This window comes from Megalobrama amblycephala, linkage group LG5 (genome assembly GCF_018812025.1).
Source record: "Megalobrama amblycephala isolate DHTTF-2021 linkage group LG5, ASM1881202v1, whole genome shotgun sequence".
NCBI lineage: Eukaryota > Metazoa > Chordata > Actinopteri > Cypriniformes > Xenocyprididae > Megalobrama > Megalobrama amblycephala.
In genome coordinates, this window is record NC_063048.1 from 24,630,844 (window position 1) to 24,651,249 (window position 20,406).

Here is a 20,406-nt window from a genome sequence, read left to right on the forward strand (position 1 = left end):
TATAAAATACTTTTCATAAACCACAATACTTGGAGGAAGAGTCGTGTTGCGTTTTTGGGCTGTATATTTGGTAAGTTTAACATCTCAGAAGTTTTTCTGCTGTATGTTCTTAAATATGTCCTGTTTAACTCAGACTGAATCTTGTACTCAGTTTTACTAAATTAACACTCAGTTAAAACTACTGTCGCTTCTCAGGTAAGCTGAAACTGATGTTTACCAATGATTCATATTTCGCTGTCAATGGTTGCGACATCTCGCACAACACGAGAGGGCGGGGCTACAGGTGTCCACGACCTTCAGCCATTGGCTACCTCGAATCACGTGTGTTGTTGTCAAGATGGCGTCTCCGAATGGAGGTAAATTTTAATTCCTCTTTTCCCTGGTAGCATTAGTTGTTAATGTAGCAGTGCAACGGACCGATTAAACATAACAACTGTTATGCTGTTCAGCATATCCTCTTAAAAAAAAGCTCGAATTGAGTTTCAAAATAAGCTTTTACCACGGAATAGCGTCATAAAATTGTTTGGAGTCAGTCATTAGCAAGCTACGTGTCAAGCGACATCAGTTACTGTCTTAAATATTTTACGAATGCGATGATGCAGCGGTTATGCGGGAAAAGATTACTTTTGTTGAATCTTGCTTTTATCTTTAAATATGTATTTTTGTTTATTTTTTGACAAACATTGCTCTTCAATGCAGCTAGCTCAGCTTGATCACAACAATGCACTACTGAGTAATCATAATTTAACCTCCCCCTCTTTTGTGACCCGTCATAACATTACTTGTATACTAATATTATATCTTGAATAACAAGGATTATTGTTCCCAAAATCGCAGTATTTAAACTTGTACATGTATTAGAATTGCTCTAATATCAGTTCTTTTTGTAATCAATGCCTTTAGAAAAAAAAAAAGTCAATACTGATCGATTTTATCTGAACCAGTGTTGTAATAAAGAGCATATATGATTGTTTTTTCTATATATAGGTGAGGACTTCGAGTCCTCTCTGCTGAGTTTTGAAAAACTTGACCGGGCTTCACCTGACTTGTGGCCAGAGCAGTGTAAGTTTGATTGTCTAATGTTATTGATTTTGACAACAAATAGTATTTTTTAAGATGCCACACTCACAGATGTTGTGAATGGCTTTTTTTAAAAATGTATCTTTGAATTTTGTTTGAAAGTCCCATGCACTTCTTTGATATTTTAACAGTACCGGGTGTCTCAGAATTTGCTGCATCCTTCAAAAATGTGAGTAAAAAAATTGAATTATCATAGCAAATTATAATAAATTATTTTCAAACATGAGAGATGGAATTAAGACTTCTATTTTTTATTTCAGCCTATCACAAATTCTCCGCCCAAGTGGATGGCTGAACTGGAGTCAGAAGATATTGAAATGTTGAAAGGTCTGTTGCCTTTTTCATCAAATAAAACAAATGAATATTGAAATGAATATTGTTTTATTGTCATGGCCCCATGTGACAGATGATTTCTTCAATTGAAGAGATTAATAATGGTTTGATAAATTGCAATTTGAGTTTAGAAAAGTGTGGTCATTTTTGTTAACTTATTTGTGCCGTCATTGGCATAGGTCAATACATATTAGATGTGATTCGGTCTTCTTGATTTGTTTTAGAATTAGGAAGTCTGACCACAGCAAATCTGATGGAGAAGGTGAAGGGACTGCAGAATCTGGCTTATCAGTTGGGCTTGGAGGAGTGTAAGTAATCTTAGTTTCTTAGAAACTGTCAGTGCATCAGTTCACCGTTTATGCAGTGACTTTGTAAAGCCTCCACTAGATGGCGTTATTACCAAAGGGGGAAAAAAAAATTCACAAACGCAAACACATCTGTTATATATTAAGACATTTTACACATCTACACTCCTGGGGAAAAAAAGGCTAAACGCTAAGATTTAAATTTTCTTAATCACAAATTATTGGTCAGGAAATTAGCAAAAGTTAAGCAAATGCACTACTTAAAAAGCCATTGCTGTCTCAGAAAATCATCAAAGACAGAACAATGTTTTTATATGGGAAGTTGTGTGAAGAGTGATGTATTGCAATGAAACACGAGTAGCATGGTGATGCTCCAGAGCGGTGTCTTTGAAAATCTGCTGAAAAATATAATAATAAATGAATCTCTACCACAGTGAAGCATAGAGGAAGAGGTGCTTTTGTGTGGATCCTTTTTAGCTGCTGGTATTGATGAACTACTTCACTATGAAAAGTCATTTAATGCTTTGGAGTGCAGGAGAATATTGCAGAATGCCTTGCTTCCCACAAATGAAAAGTTATCTAAAGAGGAATGACCAGATGTTATTTTTCAACAAGACAATGCACCTGGCCAAACTGCAAAAACAACCAAGAAGTAGCTTGAGAAGTTGAGAACAAGTCCATCCATTTTATGTATTGGCCTAGTCAGAGTCCAGAGTTGAATGCTAGTGAATATTTGGACTCTTATTAAACTCAAACAAACTGGGAAACATTTTTTTTTTTAAAGGTGCCCAAGAATGCTTTTTCACAAGATGTAATATAAGTCTAAGGTGTCCCCTGAATGTGTCTGTGAAGTTTCAGCACAAAATACCCCATAGATTTTTTTTAAATTAATTTTTTTAACTGCCTATTTTGGGGCATCATTAACTATGCACTGATTTTTTCAGCGCGCTGCCCCTTTAATTCGCGTGCTCCCTGCCACATGAGCTCTCGATTATATTACAGCACATTTACAAAGTTCACACCGCTAATGTAACCCTCAAATGGATCTTTACAAGATGTTCGTAATGCATGCTGTATGCATGCTTCAAATTATGTGAGTGAAGTATTTATTTTGATATTTATATTTGATTCTCTATGAGTTTGAGGCTATGCTCTGTGGCTAATGGCTAATGCTACACTGTTGGAGAGATTTATAAAGAATGAAGTTGTGTTTATGAATTATACAGACTGCAAGTGTTTAAAAATGAAAATAGCGACGGCTCTTGTCTCCGTGAATTCAGTAAGAAACGATGGTAACTTTAACCACATTTAACAGTACATTAGCAACATGCTAACGAAACATTTAGAAAGACAATTTACAAATATCACTAAAAATATCATGCTATCATGGATCATGTCAGTTATTATTGCTCCATCTGCCATTTTCGCTGTTGTTCTTGCTTACCTAGTCTGTTGATTCAGCTGTGCAGATCCAGACGTTACTGGCTGCCCTTGTCTAATGCCTTTCATAGTGTTGGGAACATGGGCTGGCATATGCAAATATTGGGGGCGTACACCCCGACTGTTACGTAACAGTCTGTGTTATGTTGAGATCTGCGTGTTTTCCGGAAGGTCTTTTAAACAAATGAGATTTACATAAGAAAGAGAAAGCAATGGAGTTTGAAACTCAATGTATGTCTTTTCCATGTACTGAACTCTTGTTATTCAACTCTGCCAAGGTAAATTCAAATTTTGAATCTAGGGCACCTTTAAGTTTTAAGCATTTAACATTAGGTGCAACAACACTGACTTCTTCCTGTAAAAAAAAAAACTTTCTGCAAGTTTACTCACATGGCTTAAACATTTAAAGAAAACAAAGGGAAAGGCTATTCTGTGCTAAGTTACTTTATCTACAGTATTTGTTGAATTTTTGCTAATTTCCTGACCAGTGATATGTGATTAAAATGGTTAAGACCATTAAATATTTTGCGAAGTTGATCGAAAAACTGCTGTTAGATTTATGATACAGGTTCTTTAAAACATATAAACTGTTATAAATGATCCAGAATGTAAATCTGTCTAAAACCTACCTGAAAAATTTCATCATTACTCAAAAAATGCTATTTTTTTTATTTTATTTGATAAGTCTCAAATGAATCCCCACTCTATATTTAAACAGAACTGGCTTGTTGCCCAGTAGCTCTGAAAGGTTATATCGCAGAATTGCTAGATGAAGCCATAATCCATACTGGCAGGATTACAGGAAAGATAAGTGTTTCCATGATTTACTAGATGAAAATGGGCATCAAATGTACAAATCTTGCACAATTTGAAAGTGACTACTGCAAACCATTTATAAACACTTGTTTCAAATATATTACATTCCATCTGACATTTTGACCTTTTATGTAGCATGTTCAAAAACGTCCCTCAACAAGCATTCCTTCAAGGAGAGACATAGGATGAATTCAGTTAAAATCTCGAACAAAAGTTTCCCAGTTTACTTGAATTTACCCTATTATGCACCCAGACTGTGGTGACACATTTTCATAGATGTCTAGTAAAGTTTTTCATATTTTCATTTTTTTTTTATACACATTTATAAAGCTATACATTGTGTTATATTACCTTGTCAGTAAATGACAAAGAAATAAATTACCCCTGCTGCGAGGGTGTTTCTAATACAACGGCTGAGGGAGAGATGGCAAATTTGACATCTCTCTTCTGACTGCTGTAATCAATCTCTCAATATTTTTTTTTTTTCTCCTCTTTTGGAAAGTTGTGGATACAATATCATGTGTTTTTTCCTTTGCTATTATGCAAATACAAAAATTATATCTGCTGTCATCTCCCGTTGACTGCTACAGAAGTTTACCCTATGACGACATTCGCTTCTGAGAACCCTGGAAATGTGAAAGGGGCATAGAAATTAAATGTCTTTCTGACTTGAAAAAGTAATATTTATTCATAAATTAGTCTATTACATTTGAGTAAAGAGGATCTCCATATTACTTATTTTATAATGTCTTTTGGTTGTAAATGGTGCATAAAATAATAACTTAATGTTTTATATTAATATACTTTGCTTTATTAACTGAATATGCGTTTTTTTTTTTAAGAGAAAGAGCATAAGTTCCATATTTTTTATATTTTTAATGTATCAGTTAATGTTTTATCATTTAATATTTAGAGTATCCCATAGCAATATTTTTATTTATATTTCTGTAAAAGTACATGAATGCTGTCTAAATGCATATTTCTGGGGTAAATATCTCACTTTTGGATTTAGCTTCCATGCCGCTTTTGCTATGTAACAATGGCAAGTAGAAAGGCATAACCGGAGTCTGTTCTGCCTCCATTTAATATCTTCGACTTTGCACTCAGTAAGCTTGCTAGCAGTGTAATAAGTCAATGTAGATGTCTCCACCCTCCAGTCATTTTGTCCTCTGCTTGTTCATGGTGACTTCTGTAGGAATGCAACCTACTTCAAGACATTTATTCTTTTTAACAGCAGTAAGAAATTTAATTTCCAATTTCTAGAAGCAGGTCCTCTCCATCTAATATATAACCTGTGCATGACAAATCTGTGATTTAGTGTGAGTTTGTTTTCACATTTGTTTCTTATGTATCTTTGGCTATACCCACCCACTGGTTACTTAAGTCTGGTCAAACTTGGTGCTGTAAAGTGGAAAATATACTGGTGAAGTGATGAGAGGTCGCCTTGTGAGTTCACTGTTGATTTGTAAAATCTCCATCAAGACGCATGATTAAAGTAGGCTCGTTCAACCAAGATTATGCCAAACATAATTTGTCACAGCTCTATGCCATTGAGGGAAATAATAGTTAGAAAATAGTCGGCTGCATGAACTCCCAGAAGTTTTGTGTAAAACCAAATTATCATTTTTTTTCCAGCATAATTTGAGAATGATCCAAAGTGCATCTTATTGTGCGGAAGCAAGAAAGTCTGAACGTCAGTGCAAAGGCATTCACATGATGATGTCATAAATTTGCTTAGATTAGTTAGTTAGAGAGAGTGCAAATTCTGAAATATTTCATATTCATTTTACCTGTTTTTTTGTTTTGTTTTTTTTTTTGCTTTTTTTTTTTAAGATATTAATACTTTAAGTCAGCCAGGATGTTTTAAATTGATCAAAAGTGGCCGTAAAGACATTTACAGTTTTACAAAAGATTTCTATTTCAAATAGAATTTTCTATTCTATTAAGCACAACTGTTCTCAACATTGATGATAATAAGAAATGTTTCTTGAGCAGCAAATCAGCATATTAGAATTAATTCTGAAGGAACATACGACACTAATGGCTGCTAAAAATAGAAATGTTACAAATTTTAAATTATAATAATATCTCACAATATTACAGTTTTACTGTATTTATCATCAAAATATGCAGCTTTGGTGAGCATAAGAGCCTTCTTTCAGAAACAATAAAAATATTACTAACCCCAAATGTTTGAACAGTAGTGTACATTATAATGTTTCTTTGTATTTTTTTAAAATCGTAATACTGTTTATTTCAAGGTTCAGATGGAAAGAAAAAAATGCAGATTCACAATATGGTCTTGGATGTTTGGACCCTTCTGTTCACATGTGTAACATGAATGTAGGGGAACTAAGCTGTAATCCGGTCTGTGCTTACATCAATTCATTATATTGTTCTGCATCATTTCTATATTCTATATTTCAATACCATAAAGATATTTTAAGTAAGCGTACTTGTATGTAATACCTCCTAGTCTGAGGAGACAGATATGGAATTATGATTATCATTCGGCTCAGTGCAGCATTTAACGCAGCGCCCTTTAATGTGGTGTGGTTTAATTTTCTTCCTTCTCCTGGCTGTCAGGGGAAGCCTTGTAAATCTGAGCTACTTTTTCATCATGTTTCTTTCTCTCTTCAGTGCTTTTAAACGAGCTGATGAGAGGTAGTGTTAGGAGGCGGGAGGGTGAGGAGGAGGAGGAGGAAGATTTACTGCATCTTTGGCTCGGCGGCCATTAAAGTCGTGATCCAGTTAATGGGGATAATGCAATCAGGCAGTGAAAACTCACCCCAAAGGCAAGGTTATCAGCCACACATTTGATTTATATATTTATTTAGTTCTTCGACTCAGGCACATGCAGATGCCGAGCCTTTAGATGCATTAGCTGCTTATGTTTGGGGTGGAAAAATATGATCAACGGCAGCATATATTAAGCTTTGATTAATCGTGGACTTATGTTAAGCTAAAAATGTATAAATAAGTGTATATTAAGTATTTTAATAGCTTGGTGTTGAGTGGATCAGCACATTTTCATCTGTAACTGCTACGTGAGGGGTGCGACCATAGGCAGATAAGGATATCATGTGCGTGTGTATTTATTTGTGTGTGTGAGCATGACATGTGCCACACCAGTCTCCTTGGGGACGTTAACCCCTCCTCTCCTAGCTGAGTGACGCTGATCAGGGTCGTTGTGGGAGGGCCTGACGCGTGCCTACCCCTCCAGCCCCCCACCAGTACCCATCTGCTCCAGGCCGTGATGAATGCTGCTGTCGGGGGGCTGCTGAGCATGGTCATCAGGCCCTCCACTCCCACAGGACCAGTCACTACACTGATAAGTACTGTTATTGAAGGTAATTGAATGGAGAGTGCTCCTCTGGGACAACCAGGCCTCAGGCGATGCTGATGATGCCTCCGATTCCACTGCGGCGGCTTGCACAGATGATGTAACACACTTGTTTGTACTTGAGTAATTGTGGGGGTGTTATTTTTAATGGGGTGTTAAATAATTTGGAAATATTTTGTTGGTCTAACAAGATTACAACTGCATTTTTGTGTTTTGAACCAAAATAAGCAGCAAGAAAATAGGAATGCATAAAATGTATTAAAGGGTTAGTTCACCCAAAAATGAAAATTCTGTCATTAATTACTCACCCTCATGTCGTTCCACACCCGTAAGACTCTGATCCACGTCATTGCACCTTTTGATGTCCAGGTGTAGTTAAAAACATGGATAAAATAGTCAATGTGACTGCAGTGGTTCAACCTTTATGTTATGAAGCAATGAGAATACTTTTTGTGCACAAAAACAAAACACAAATAACGACTTTATTCAACAGTTTGAACCATTGTCATGCCTAGTGAACTCAGTGCAGGCTTCCTTGATTACGTCTGAATGCCGGCTCATTATTGGCCGGATCCTGTGTCAGCATCGCATGCATGCGTCGTGCTGCTCACGTGTTCAGCTTCGGCCAGTACTGAGTTGGCATTCGTGCGTAAACAAGGAAGCCTGCACTGAGTTCACTAGGTATGACAACGGTTCAAATTGTTGAATAAAGTCGTAATTTTTGTTTTGTTTTTGCGCACAAAAAGTATTCTCGTCACTTCAAAACATTAAGGTTGAACCACTGTAGTGGTAAAGGTGCAATGACGTTGCTGCCTATGTGTAGATCAGATACTCTCAGATTCCATCAAAAATATCTTAATTTGTGTTCTGAAGATGATCAAAGGTCTTACGGGTGTGGAATGATATGAGGGTGAGTAATTAATGACAGAAATGTCATTTTTGGATGAACTAACCCTTTAATAATACCCAATAAAGGGTTTTCAAAACCCTGAGGTGCCCAACCCTGTGGATTGAACATAAATAATCTTCTCGATCACCTCAAATCATGCCGCTTGTTGTGGAGAGGTGGGCTATTACTTTTCAAAGCTATCAGATTTAGGAATGTACTAAAAAACCTTTGCAGTTGTAAAGCAAAACTCTGGCAACCATTCTAGTAACATGGCGGCGTGTTTTGTACGGTCAAGTGGCAATCACATTTTCTTCAGAAAATATGGTGTTCTAGTTAGTCTCATGTTTCCCTGGATAGATATCATGATTACTATTTATTACAGATGATACGGTAGGAGCATATATGGCTCAATGACAAATTAGAGTGTCCATAATAAAGAAAAGGAAATGTCTTTTAAAAATCAAGTCAGTCTATCTATCTGTTTTTTGTTTTTGTTTTTTTACTATGCAAAAAAAAAAAAAAAATGTATAGAAAAACAAAAAACTCACAGGAAAAAGCATACATTGACCAAATCATAAGTTATTATTATTTTGATGGTTCTCATGTTTTTGCATGTTCATACTTTTCTTGTATGATGGCCTGTCTAAACATTCTGTACAATTTGGCATGTTTTATTGTGTCACAAATAAAACAACTTAAGTAAAAAAAAAAAAACATATATATATATATATATATATATATATATATATATATATATATATATATATATATATATATATATATATATATATATATATATATATATATATATATATATATATATTAATATTTTAATAAAGGATGAAGATGTCAATTTTCCTAGGCCAGACATCACTTTGGCCACTACTGTATATGTGTGTATAAACAAACATGAATTATTAATTCATAAATGTCATTACGTTTTTGAGTAGTCACACCACATAACATTTTATAACCTGATCTTGCCTTTCCTTGTAATAAAAAGGCCAAATTATCTGATATTTTACAGACTTATTTGGCCTGTCCAAATACCTGCACTTGCAGTTTTTGGACTTGTCTACTTACATGACGTATTTCCTGTATTTGGCCCAAGTGTTCAAGTGGTCTTGAAAACTGCAAGTGATTTTGATTGCCCAATGGGACACACTTATAGTGTTGTAAAAATGCAAGTGTTTACAGAGCTTTATTTTGATTTTCAATACTCTGAATTTTAATATAAACTTCTGTTTCTTAGTCTGTATAACAGATGACACAATTTAGTAATTGTGGTGCTTCTAATTAAGTGATAAAAAGCTGTTGTAAATGTTGTACAAAAATACACATGCTCATCTTTGTACCAATAAAATGTAAAACATCTTTTTTCTACCAAATTAAATATTTTATCTAATTAATTTAACTTACATCTTGCGATTTCGGGGCATTCAAGCGGTATTCAAGATAAGTGTGTGTTAGTTTAGTGTGCGTTAAGCTTTTGCGTTTTTAAGATCTGGGACAGTCTTGCACGCTTACTTCCTGTCGCATAAACACACGCTCTCTAGTTGGCAAAACCGCAGTTTTTGGTTTTTGGACTGGCCCATTGACCTTGCCATGCACTTGAATGCCTGCACTCAGGGGTCCTCTATGATTCATGTTGCTTTCTTCACATTGATTTTGATTTGGTGGATGAAACTTTTTAAAATATTAATTAGCAGTAAAGGATTTTTGTTAAAATATTTTTCATAAGAACTAAGAATATGCAAAAATACTTTTGTTTTTTAAATAAGGCTTTTCCTTTTATTATAATATTAGGAGTTTGTCATTTTTAATCTCCTTTCCTCCAAAAAGATCTAAATGAATTTTAATACAGAAATGTAAAAAAATGTTCAGAGGAGGTATATTCAAGTGATTGTGTGCATTAATTGCATTTTTTATGCATTTTTGAACAAATTAATAGATCTTCGCATAAAAACTGGGTGTCATGTCATTGACCCATATATGGTTCTTCATATAGGAGGTTAACTGATCTAGATGCATATGATAAATGTTAAAGATTCAGAAAGGAACAAAACTCTGGCTCGCAACGTCCAAGAACCTCCTTCTGTTCAATCTGTTCTTGCACCCAGTATGAAGGTCAGACCCATCCAGCACTAATGGCCCCAATGTTCACTGCCTCCTCCCCTAGATCAATCTCTTCTCTATTAAGCGGAGTGTGTCGCTGAATATGATTGCAGTGATGCTACCCTACCCTAGTAATGTGCTTCCATCAATCCATCAGAGACACCTGACCGCAGGGGCAAGCAGTTATGAAGTGCTGCTAGATGACAGGCTGAGCTGGGGGAAAGCTCTCCTCGACTTTACTCTCCTCTGTCTTCCTGTCCTCTCATCTTCCCCTCCCCTCACACAGTCCTGCTGGATTCCTGAATCTTTATGGCTAATATAACGGCAGAATGGAGCAGGAATGTTTGCGGTATCACATTCAAAATATAATCCTTAACTTTGTACTGCAAAAATTATTTTCTAAAGTGTTTTTTTCATGTTTTCAGTAAAATACCTAAACATTTTTAAATCAAGATAATGACATAAGATATAAAGTCTTGTTTTTCTTAAAAAAAATAAAACATCTGGGTTAAGTGACTTTATGCTCAAAACAAGGACAAATATGTGGTAGGAAAAATAAAACTTGTTTTTACTTTGAATTAAATTAAATTTATTTTTCTGATCCCATTGGCAGATATTTTCTTGTTTTAAGTATAAACTCACTTAATTTCGATAATTTATTTCAGAAAACACTTAAAGGTGCCCTAGAACTTTTTTTAAAAAGATGTAATATAAGTCTAAGGTGTCCCATGAATGTGTCTGTGAAGTTTCAGCTCAAAATACCCCATAGATTTTTTTTAATTCATTTTTTTAACTGTCTGTTTTGGGACATCATTATAAATGAGCCGATTCAGGGCTACTGGCCCTTTAATTCTCGTGCTCCATGCCCACGGAGCTCGCGCTTGCCTTGAACAGTGCATAAACAAAGTTTACACAGCTAATATAACCCTCAAATGGATCTTTACAAAGTGTTCGTCATGCATGCGGCATGCATGCATCGGATTATGTGAGTATTGTATACTGTTATATTGTTTACATTTGATTCTGAATGAATTTGAGGCTGTGCTCTGTGGCTAACGGCTAATGCTACACTGTTGGAGAGATTTATAAAGATTGAAGTTGTGTTTATGAATTATACAGACTGCAAGTGTTTAATAATGAAAATAGCAACGGCTCTTGTCTCCGTGAATACAGTAAGAAACGATGGTAACTTTAACCACATTTAACAGTACATTAGCAACATGCTAACAAAACATTTAGAAAGACAATTTACAAATATCACTAAAAATATCATGATATCATGGATCATGTCAGATATTATTGCTCCATCTGCCATTTTTTGCTATTGTTCTTGCTTGCTTACCTAGTCTGTTGATTCACCTGTGCAGATCCAGACGTTAATACTGGCTGCCCTTGTCTAATGCCTTTCGTAATGTTGGGAACATGGGCTGGCATATGCAAATATTGGGGCGTACACCCCGACTGTTACGTAACAGTCGGTGTTATGTTGTGATTCGCCTGTTCTTCGGAGGTCTTTTAAACAAATGAGATTTATATAAGAAGGAGGAAACAACGGAGTTTGAGACTCACTGTATGTCATTTCTATGTACTGAACTCTTGTTATTTGACTATGCCAAGATAAATTAAATTTTTCATTCGAGGGCACCTTTAATACTGTAAGTGAAGGGTTAGTTCACCCAAAAATGAAAATTTTGTTATCATTTACTTGCATGTAGTTCCAAACCTGTAAGACTTTCGTTCATTGTCGAAACACAAATGAAGATTTTTTTTTTTTTTTTTTTGTATGTAATCTGAGAGATTTCTGTCCCTCCATTGACAGTTGACGAAACTACCACTTTGATGCTTCAAAAAGTTCATAAAGAGATCATAAAACTAATCTATATGAATTGAATTGAGTGGTTTAGTCCAAATTTTCTGAAAAAGCTTGATCGCTTAATATGATGAACAGATTGAATTTAGGCTTTTATTCACATATAAACATTCATCAACTGATGCGAGAGCCAATGAGGTTCATTCTCATGTTACGCATCACGTTTGAGCTTCCGCAAGAACCAATGAGTTGTGTTCTCACGTGTCAAGCATGTACGGATGAGCTTCAGTTTATGTTTGCTGATCAATGTTTATATGTGAATAAAAGCCTAAATTCAATCGTCATATAAAGCGATCTAGTCTCTTCAGAAAATATGGACTAAACTGCTTTATTCATATATTTTCGTTTGACGATTAGTTGAACTAACTCTTAGTAAGTTTACTTCTCAATAAATTTATCTTGATTTAAGAATGTTTATATATTTGCACTGTAAAACAATTTAAAAATACTGAGTAAGAAAACATTTTTTGCAGTGCATTAGTTTATTCACTTTGACCCTGACATGCTATGACGTCATTCAGACTCTTCGACTGCACAGATACACCCGAGCTCAGCATGGAATGTGGACCAGCATAGCGGAAAAGTGGAGGGAATTCATCTAAATCGTTCTTCCTTCTCTGTCCTAGCCACCACCTCTGTCAACAGATCGGAAATGACACCTTATTTCCATAAATACATTAGGAATTCATTGGATTTTCTTTCCCAGCTAATCATAGCGCCTGTGTGAAACCTTTTAGGGTTTTTAATGAATGAATTTTGACTGATTGCCTATTAATAAGGACACCTCTTGAACAGGGATAGGCTGTGGCAGGGCTGGCAGCGTGCGTGAGCGCGTGTGTGTAATGATTCGTGGTGTCAAGCGGTTGGAGGGAGGGGTAAGAAGAGGAGAGCTCTCGGCTGGGACATTAAGAGGAAGCAGTGGCTCCCTTGGGAAATCACTCACCATGTCTGCATCTTAAATATCTCTGTGAAGTATCAATAAGTAGGTAATTGAATTTTGAACACAAACATGAGCATCAGGTGTATGTGTTCCAACGCGGGGACGGGAGGGTGGGTTTGTGTGCGAGCGTGTGTCTGTCCTCCCCCGTCCCATGAGGTTCAGGCAGCGAGAATGGATGTTAAATCTATTAAATAAAGATTACTCCCCGTAATAGCCAAGTGGCAGTTTCAGATGTGCAACAGGGGCACGATTAGTGTGTTTGACTTCTAATGAAAGTGAATTGGGGCAGTCAGGTTTTGGAGAAAATTCAGTTTAAGGTCCAGGAATTCATTTTCTCCTCTGTTAAAAACAAACCATCTTGTCTCCAGATGTGCCGTAATGGCCTCTAAAAGATTCCCAAGATGAAAGACCATTCATGTCTGTTAAACTGCATTCATTTTGAAAGAAAAAAAAGTTTAATGGTAACATGTTTGATTATAATTCATATAATGTGTTATATGCAGACATATATAGATCTAAATTTATATTTATCTTAGATAAGATCTATAATTTAATATTTGCAGATATGTATATATTTTAATTTTATATAAACAAAACATTATTTAAAACAAAATAAAAACAAAACAACCATTTGTAGCACTTTTGATTTTACTTATATACCAGCTTATTTCTGTTCCCATTATTTTGCCTATTAACTCATCATGTAGCATATTTGTTTTGTTCACATATGAACGAGTGTACAAGCACCATCAAGAAGATAATATGGCCTCTGGAATCCATAATATGTCATTTAGTATGGATGTCACCGGCAACAAGCTGCTGATTAACTAAGTACAGAATTAGTAATTGACCTTTCTAATCAACTAAACAAATCTCTAACTCCTGCTAATCAGTATTGATCTGCCCCGTCCAGTGGCAGCACCAGCTTTGTGCGTGTGTGTGTAAATGCACATACTTGTGTGTGTGTGTGTGTGTGTGTGTGTGTGTGTGTGTGTGTGTGTGTGTGTGTGTGTGTGTGTGTGAATGTGTGTTTGAGCAAGGCTTGCTGGCAGGACCCTCTACACTCCCCTTTTTAATCTAACTCACTCAATGCAAATCATTTCTCTTCTGCTCTGACGGGAATTGTGGATAAATGGAAATCTAATTAATGAGTGGATCAGAGGGGTGCACTCTGGTGAAGGGGTCTCATGGGAGAATGCTTGGCCAGACAGACTCCTGTATTGTTTTGGACAGAACATGTGAGGGAGATTCGGAGAGGGGTAGTAAGAGTTAGAGTAGGGTTGTTAGTTTAGCTATGACAAAGCTCTTTCCCCCGTTCATGGACCCCTCCAGAAACCAGTGGCCCGTTTAACACAGCGTTAGCTGCCCTATCATTGACATTAAACCTGGGATTAAGACACACATGTGCTTATGGAAAGTACTTAAAGCACTAATCTCTTACTTTGAGACTGCAGTGGGATGTTTAATGACTGTAATATCTTATAATGCTCATCATTACTTAAGTTTTTTTTACTTATAATATTGATATCCGTTGTATTAATATACTGAAAATTAAGTTGACCTTAGAGTTAGGGTGACTCTAAGCTTCATTCAACTCTTTAAACTGGTTATGACACACCATGTTACATTCATGTGTGATGAATATAAAGTCAATTAAAAAGAATATTAAATTTAATTTGTAATATTCTAAAATACCTTTTAAGTATATTCATACACATTTTCAGTTGTGGGTTAGTACATTTTGGGGCCAGTAAGATTTTTTTTTTTAAGAAATTAATATTTTTATTTAGTAAGAATGCATCAAAAGTGAAAGTAAAGACATTTATGATGTTACTAAAGATTCCTGTTTCAAATGAATGAAATTGATAATATAATGCTGTTCTTTTGAACTTTCCATTCATCAAAGAATCCTGAAAAAAATGTATCACTGTTTCCACAAAAATGTTAAGCCGCACAACTGTTTTCAACATTGATAATAATAAAAAATGATTCTTGAGCAACAAATCAGCATATTATAATGTTTTCTGCTGGATCGTATGACACTGAAGTCTGGGGTAATGATTGTAATAGTATTTCACAACAATATATAATATATAAACTATTGTTTGTTTATTGCCTTCTTTCATCTTGATTTGCTAATTTCCTTTACTTTTAAACTGTGGAAACTTTTAATATTTGAAAATAAAATGTTTGAAGAGATGGTTTAAAGATCTAAATCTAAATCCAGGTAACATCATGTTTAATCCAGTGATGGAAAGCTGAAGGTGAATTCACTGACACTTGCTCCCGTCATTAACACGCCACGCAGGGCAGCTCATCTAAATTACAATCCGCCACATTATTTTATTATCTGCTGCCCAACACCGTCGTTTACCCTGTCCCTCACACCCATCATTTTCCTGCCAGAAAAACACACCAAACAGCTCATCAGTGCCTGTGTCAGCCTGACCACTGGAGGGGTCATAGCTGTTACACCTCCATTTCTAAACGATAAGGAGAGTGTGCTGTAGATTATGTTGGAGCTTTGAAAATGAAGATGAAAAAATGGGTTCTTTAGAACCACTTTAATGTAGTACATTATATTTACTTTTTAAGTAAATAAGTACATTATATTTAATTTCTCAGGATCTCACTTTCCCTGATTAAAATATGTCATTTAAAGTTACTTAATGTGAATCTAACAAGGTCTTTCATATTATAGTGCAATAACCTGTTGACTTCATTATCCTTTTCCAGCCCGAGAAATGACGAGAGGGAAATTCCTGAACATCTTGGAGAGACCCAAAAAGTGAAGACCCAGATGGTGACCGCTGACCTGTCGGGTCAGCTACCACTTGATTGTGATCTTGTAAGGCAGAAAACAGTAGCATGATACATTAGCTTTTAAATGCTTTCACTAAGATTTGACTGATTTGAGGTCAAAACATCACAACAGCGATGCACCATTTTTGTATATATGTTCGCAAAACGTTCTTTAAATGACAGGTGCTGAGTAGAAAGGGTAGGATAGTGGAGTGCTATTCATTGTTCATAAATGTATTTATTTTTCACTATGCTGTGTTTAATACAGTTTAATACAACTTCAATTGTTTTAATAAAATGTCTGTGTCGTTTAAATGAAGTACAGTTGGTTGTGTTCGCCTACATGCCCTGCTGGGAAAAAAGATGATCTTCTTATTATTATTATTATTATTATTATGTACATTTTAAACACTTTTGCTTTTGGCTTCAGCTAGTGCAGCTTTGTTTTCCATTGGCCAGCCAATGGCGTCTCCTAAAAGTAGCTTCCATGAAACAATGAGCAAGTTCATGAAGTAGCGTTCAAACTTTTAATTAGGGCAATAACTTCATGCCTGTGCCACTCCATCGACTGCTCCATTAACGTCTCTCTTTTGCTCCGGACATGTAAAAGGCTTTGACATGAGAGTGCTTCCACACAAGTGTAAGGCCATTTTTTCTATTTAATGGGAATTGGAAGTTTTGAAGGCCCCCAGTACAAAACATTGCGTAAAAATAATATTGCTCATTGTCATCCCTGTTAACAAGAGTTGACATAATTACTAGGGCCATTTCTTCTCTAATTAGCACACTTCCAGGGACATTGGCGCGAACGGTCCGGGAGAAAAGGGAATCAGACAGGCATGCTGAACGGCAAACAAAGAACGTTCTGGCGAGCGTAATTAGGTGAGACAGTGGCCAGGACTGTTCTCGGCTGGAGATGTCGTAGATGCTGCGGTTGGCGAGTATTCGCTCATGCTCCCACCAATTCTTAGGGGTGCGCCTCTCCCCCAGTGTCTAATAAGCCCCTAATTGTCTTTCTGATTCACACAGAACAAGGAAGCTGCTGATTTAAACCCTGCAAAGCTACTGGTGCCTGATCCCACTCTGGAGGCCCCAGATTTCCCCCTTTTTTTTTAAACTGTCTAAACAAGCTTTTTATTGCAAGTTTAAAGTGAAGTAAGCTTGCAAATTCTCTGGCAAACAACCTTAACTTCTGGCAAATAGTCTCACATACTAGCTGAATGGAGGTATGTTTTTCTCTGTCCTGTTGTTGATCTTTTACTAAAGGCCCTTACAGTGGTGGTCAGAATTATTGGCACCCTTGGTAAATGTGATCAAAGATGACTATAAAAATAAATCTGCATTGTTTATTCTTTTGATATTTAATTCATAAAATTAGCAAAAATCTAACCTTTCATTGAAGTAAAACAATTGAAAGTGGGGGGAAAATCACATTATGAAATAAATGTTTTTCTCCAATACACATTGGCCACAATTATTGGCACCCCTAGAATTTTTTATGAGTAAAATATCTCTGAAGTATATTCCCATTCATATTCCCATTTTTTAGCACACCAGGGAGACTAGGAGCATGAAATTGTTCAGCCATGACTTCCTGTTCCACAGGAGTATAAACATGAGGAAACACAAAGGACAAATTCTGTTAATCATTCATCACAATGAGTAAAACCAAAGAATATAGTTCTGATGTGAGCAAAATATTGTTGAGCTTCACAAAATAGAAAGTGGCTGTAAGAAAAAAGCTAAAGCACTGAAAATCCCCATTTCCACCATCAGGGCAATAATTAAGAAGTTCCAATCAACTAAAGATGTTACAAATCAGCCTGGAAGAGGACATGTGTCTAAATCATTCTAATGCGAGGTGAGGAGAAAAGTTTGAGTGGACAAAGACTCTCCAAGGATCACAGCTGGAGATTTGCAGAGATTAGTTGAGTCTTGAGTCTCAGAAAGCCTAAAAAAATTATTAAACAGCACCTACATCCCCACAAGTTGTCTGGGAGGGTTTCAAGAAAAATCCTCTGCTCTCATCCAGAAACAATCTCCAGCATATTCAGTTGTCAGACACGACTGGAACTTCAAACAGGACCGGCTTCTATGGTCAGATGAAACTAAAAAAAGAGCTTTTTGGCAGCAAACTCACCAGATGGGTTTGGTGCACACATGGATAAAAAGTACCCCATGCCTACGGTTAAATATACTGCTGGATCTTTAATGTTGTGGGCCTATTTTTCTGCTGGAGGTCCTGGACATCTTGTTTAGATACATGGCATCATGGATTCTATCAAATACCAACAGATAAAAATCAAAACCTGACCGCTTCTGCTAGAAATCCTATAATGTGTCCTAAAAAATGTGTCACTGAGCACAAAATGAAGCTTCTGCCATGACCATCCCAGTCCCCTGACCTGAACCCTAAAGAAACTGAGTGGAGTAAACTGAGGAGAAGAAGCACCAACATGGAGCTGGGAATCTGAAGGATCTGGAGAGATTCTTTTTCTCCAAACTCATCAGGCATTATAGGTGAAGACTCAGAGCTGTTCTCTTGGGAAAAGGAGGTTGCAAAAAGTATTGAATAAAAGGGTGCCAATAATTGTGACCAACGTGTTTTGGAGAAAAACATTTATTTCATAATGAGATTTTCCCCCACTTTCAATTCTTTTCCTTCAATAAAAGTTAGATTTTTGTTAATTTTATGAATTAAAGATCAAAAGAAAAAACAATGCAGATTTATTTTTACAGTCATCTTTGATCATATTTACCAAGGGTGCCAATAATTCTGACCACAACTGTATATACATCAAGTGAAATCGAAGAATAAACTGCTGTGACGTCATTTCAAAATCAAGCCGTTTAAGTTCGTTTGAAGTTTGTTTCAGGAGTTCAAAAATATTTGCAAACTTGTGAAAGCATATCACATCACTATGATCAGATTCTTTACCAACTGCTGTTTTCTCACCGCTGTCATTTTTGCTGTGCTTATTTTTTTTTTTTAGATAAAAACATATAACACATATTTACATATTCATCTGCAATTCCAAGCAGCGCGGCATTGGGATGTTGGCTAACAGTATACCGCTGTTCAGGTATTTCAAACTTCTGTTTACCCCTGAAATGAAAAAGAACTTGGCCATGGGACCTTAAAGCTGGCATGAAACTGAAGTTGCATGATCTTTTCTTCCTGTTGTAACATATCCCAATGAAACTGCTTCTCAAACAAGAAACAATGTACGGCTGTACTTGATTTTGTCCATCGGGAATTGATTGGATCACTGTGGTTTGCTATTGCTGTGATCTCATCTGATTGACAAGTTGTCCCGCACTCACGCCGAAAAACACATCATCAGAGAAGAGAAGAGATGTCAATTCAAAGCGGAGGAGACATTATTTTGATTAAAGATTATGAGGGCACATGAATTTTTAAAAAAGAAATCGTTTATGTGGATAAATAATTTGATAAATACTGCAATATTCCATAAAAATCAAAATTGATTTGATGTTGACTTTAAGTCTACAGTCATAGACTTTATGAAGTTTGACAGAACTTTGCACTCGTTGGTTTTGTACAATTGCGTCTGTTACACTTTGTTGCCCTCATACATTGTGACAGTAGTGATGTACAATGACTGTTGTGAATGGACCAGCCAGTAAACTGACATCACGGAAGTTGCGGTTCACATAATGGCACCCGCCAGTAGTCTCTGCCTGTCAAAGAGGTCCTGTCCAGACATCCTCCTTAAGTTGAGGGTCATTCCCCACAGAGGGGCTGTCTCCAGGACGAGGGGAAGAAAGGAGAAACATTAGAGCAGCCATAAACAACCCGACGGGCTGACCTCGACGGGCCTTGCTGCCCTAACAGACGTCAATCCGATGTGCCCTCAGGCCTTTAATTAGCTGTCAATTAGTGCAAATTAATCAACTCCTCGCCTAATTAAGCAATGCCGGCAGGCAGCTTCCAAACACGCTATTGTGGGAGCTGTATGAGAAAACTGGAGCTAGCAAACTCGCTCTGTATCAGGGGGTCATCGCACCCTTGGCGGTTCATGAGGGGAAAGAACTCTACAGTTTCCATTTTTTTTCCACCTACTCAGCACAAGGTGTTTGCCATTATCAGACTGCTGTCCTCAGTATCTGCTCTGAAAATCCTTAGTCTCAGGAAAAGGTAGCCTTAGCAGTAACTTTAAAAAACCTCACAGGCATTTGTTTAATTCAAGACAGGGTTTTAACTTTCTAAATTAAATTGTACTTTGATTTTGCTTTCGTTAAAGGAATATTCCAGGTTCAATACAAGTTAAACTCAGTCAACAGCCTGACAAAACACACAAACAAAAAATATTTTTAGACAAAAATCAAGTGAGGTGCTTACAATGAAAGCAAATGAGACCAATTTTTGGAAGATATAAAAATGGAAATGTGAGCCTTATTTTATAAAATCGCCTACATTAATTCTTCAGGTAAAACTTGTTTGTTTTTTGA

At 36.2% G+C, this 20,406-nt stretch overlaps 1 protein-coding gene across 2 annotated transcripts; it reads left to right on the top strand.

The window, feature by feature from the left end:
* Positions 1 to 241: 241 nt before the first annotated feature.
* Positions 242 to 16,252, top strand: lin52 (lin-52 DREAM MuvB core complex component). Of its 2 annotated transcripts, none has more exons than XM_048191455.1 (6): positions 242 to 356; positions 988 to 1,062; positions 1,212 to 1,249; positions 1,341 to 1,407; positions 1,638 to 1,721; positions 15,868 to 16,252. In XM_048191455.1, exons 1-6 carry the CDS (start codon positions 338 to 340, stop codon positions 15,921 to 15,923), a joined length of 339 nt encoding a protein of 112 aa, XP_048047412.1. In that variant the 5' UTR covers positions 242 to 337; the 3' UTR covers positions 15,924 to 16,252. The 2 variants fall into 2 exon arrangements, with proteins under 2 accessions (XP_048047412.1, XP_048047411.1); XM_048191454.1 differs by lacking the exon at positions 242 to 356 and adding an exon at positions 394 to 733.
* Positions 16,253 to 20,406: the final 4,154 nt, after the last annotated feature.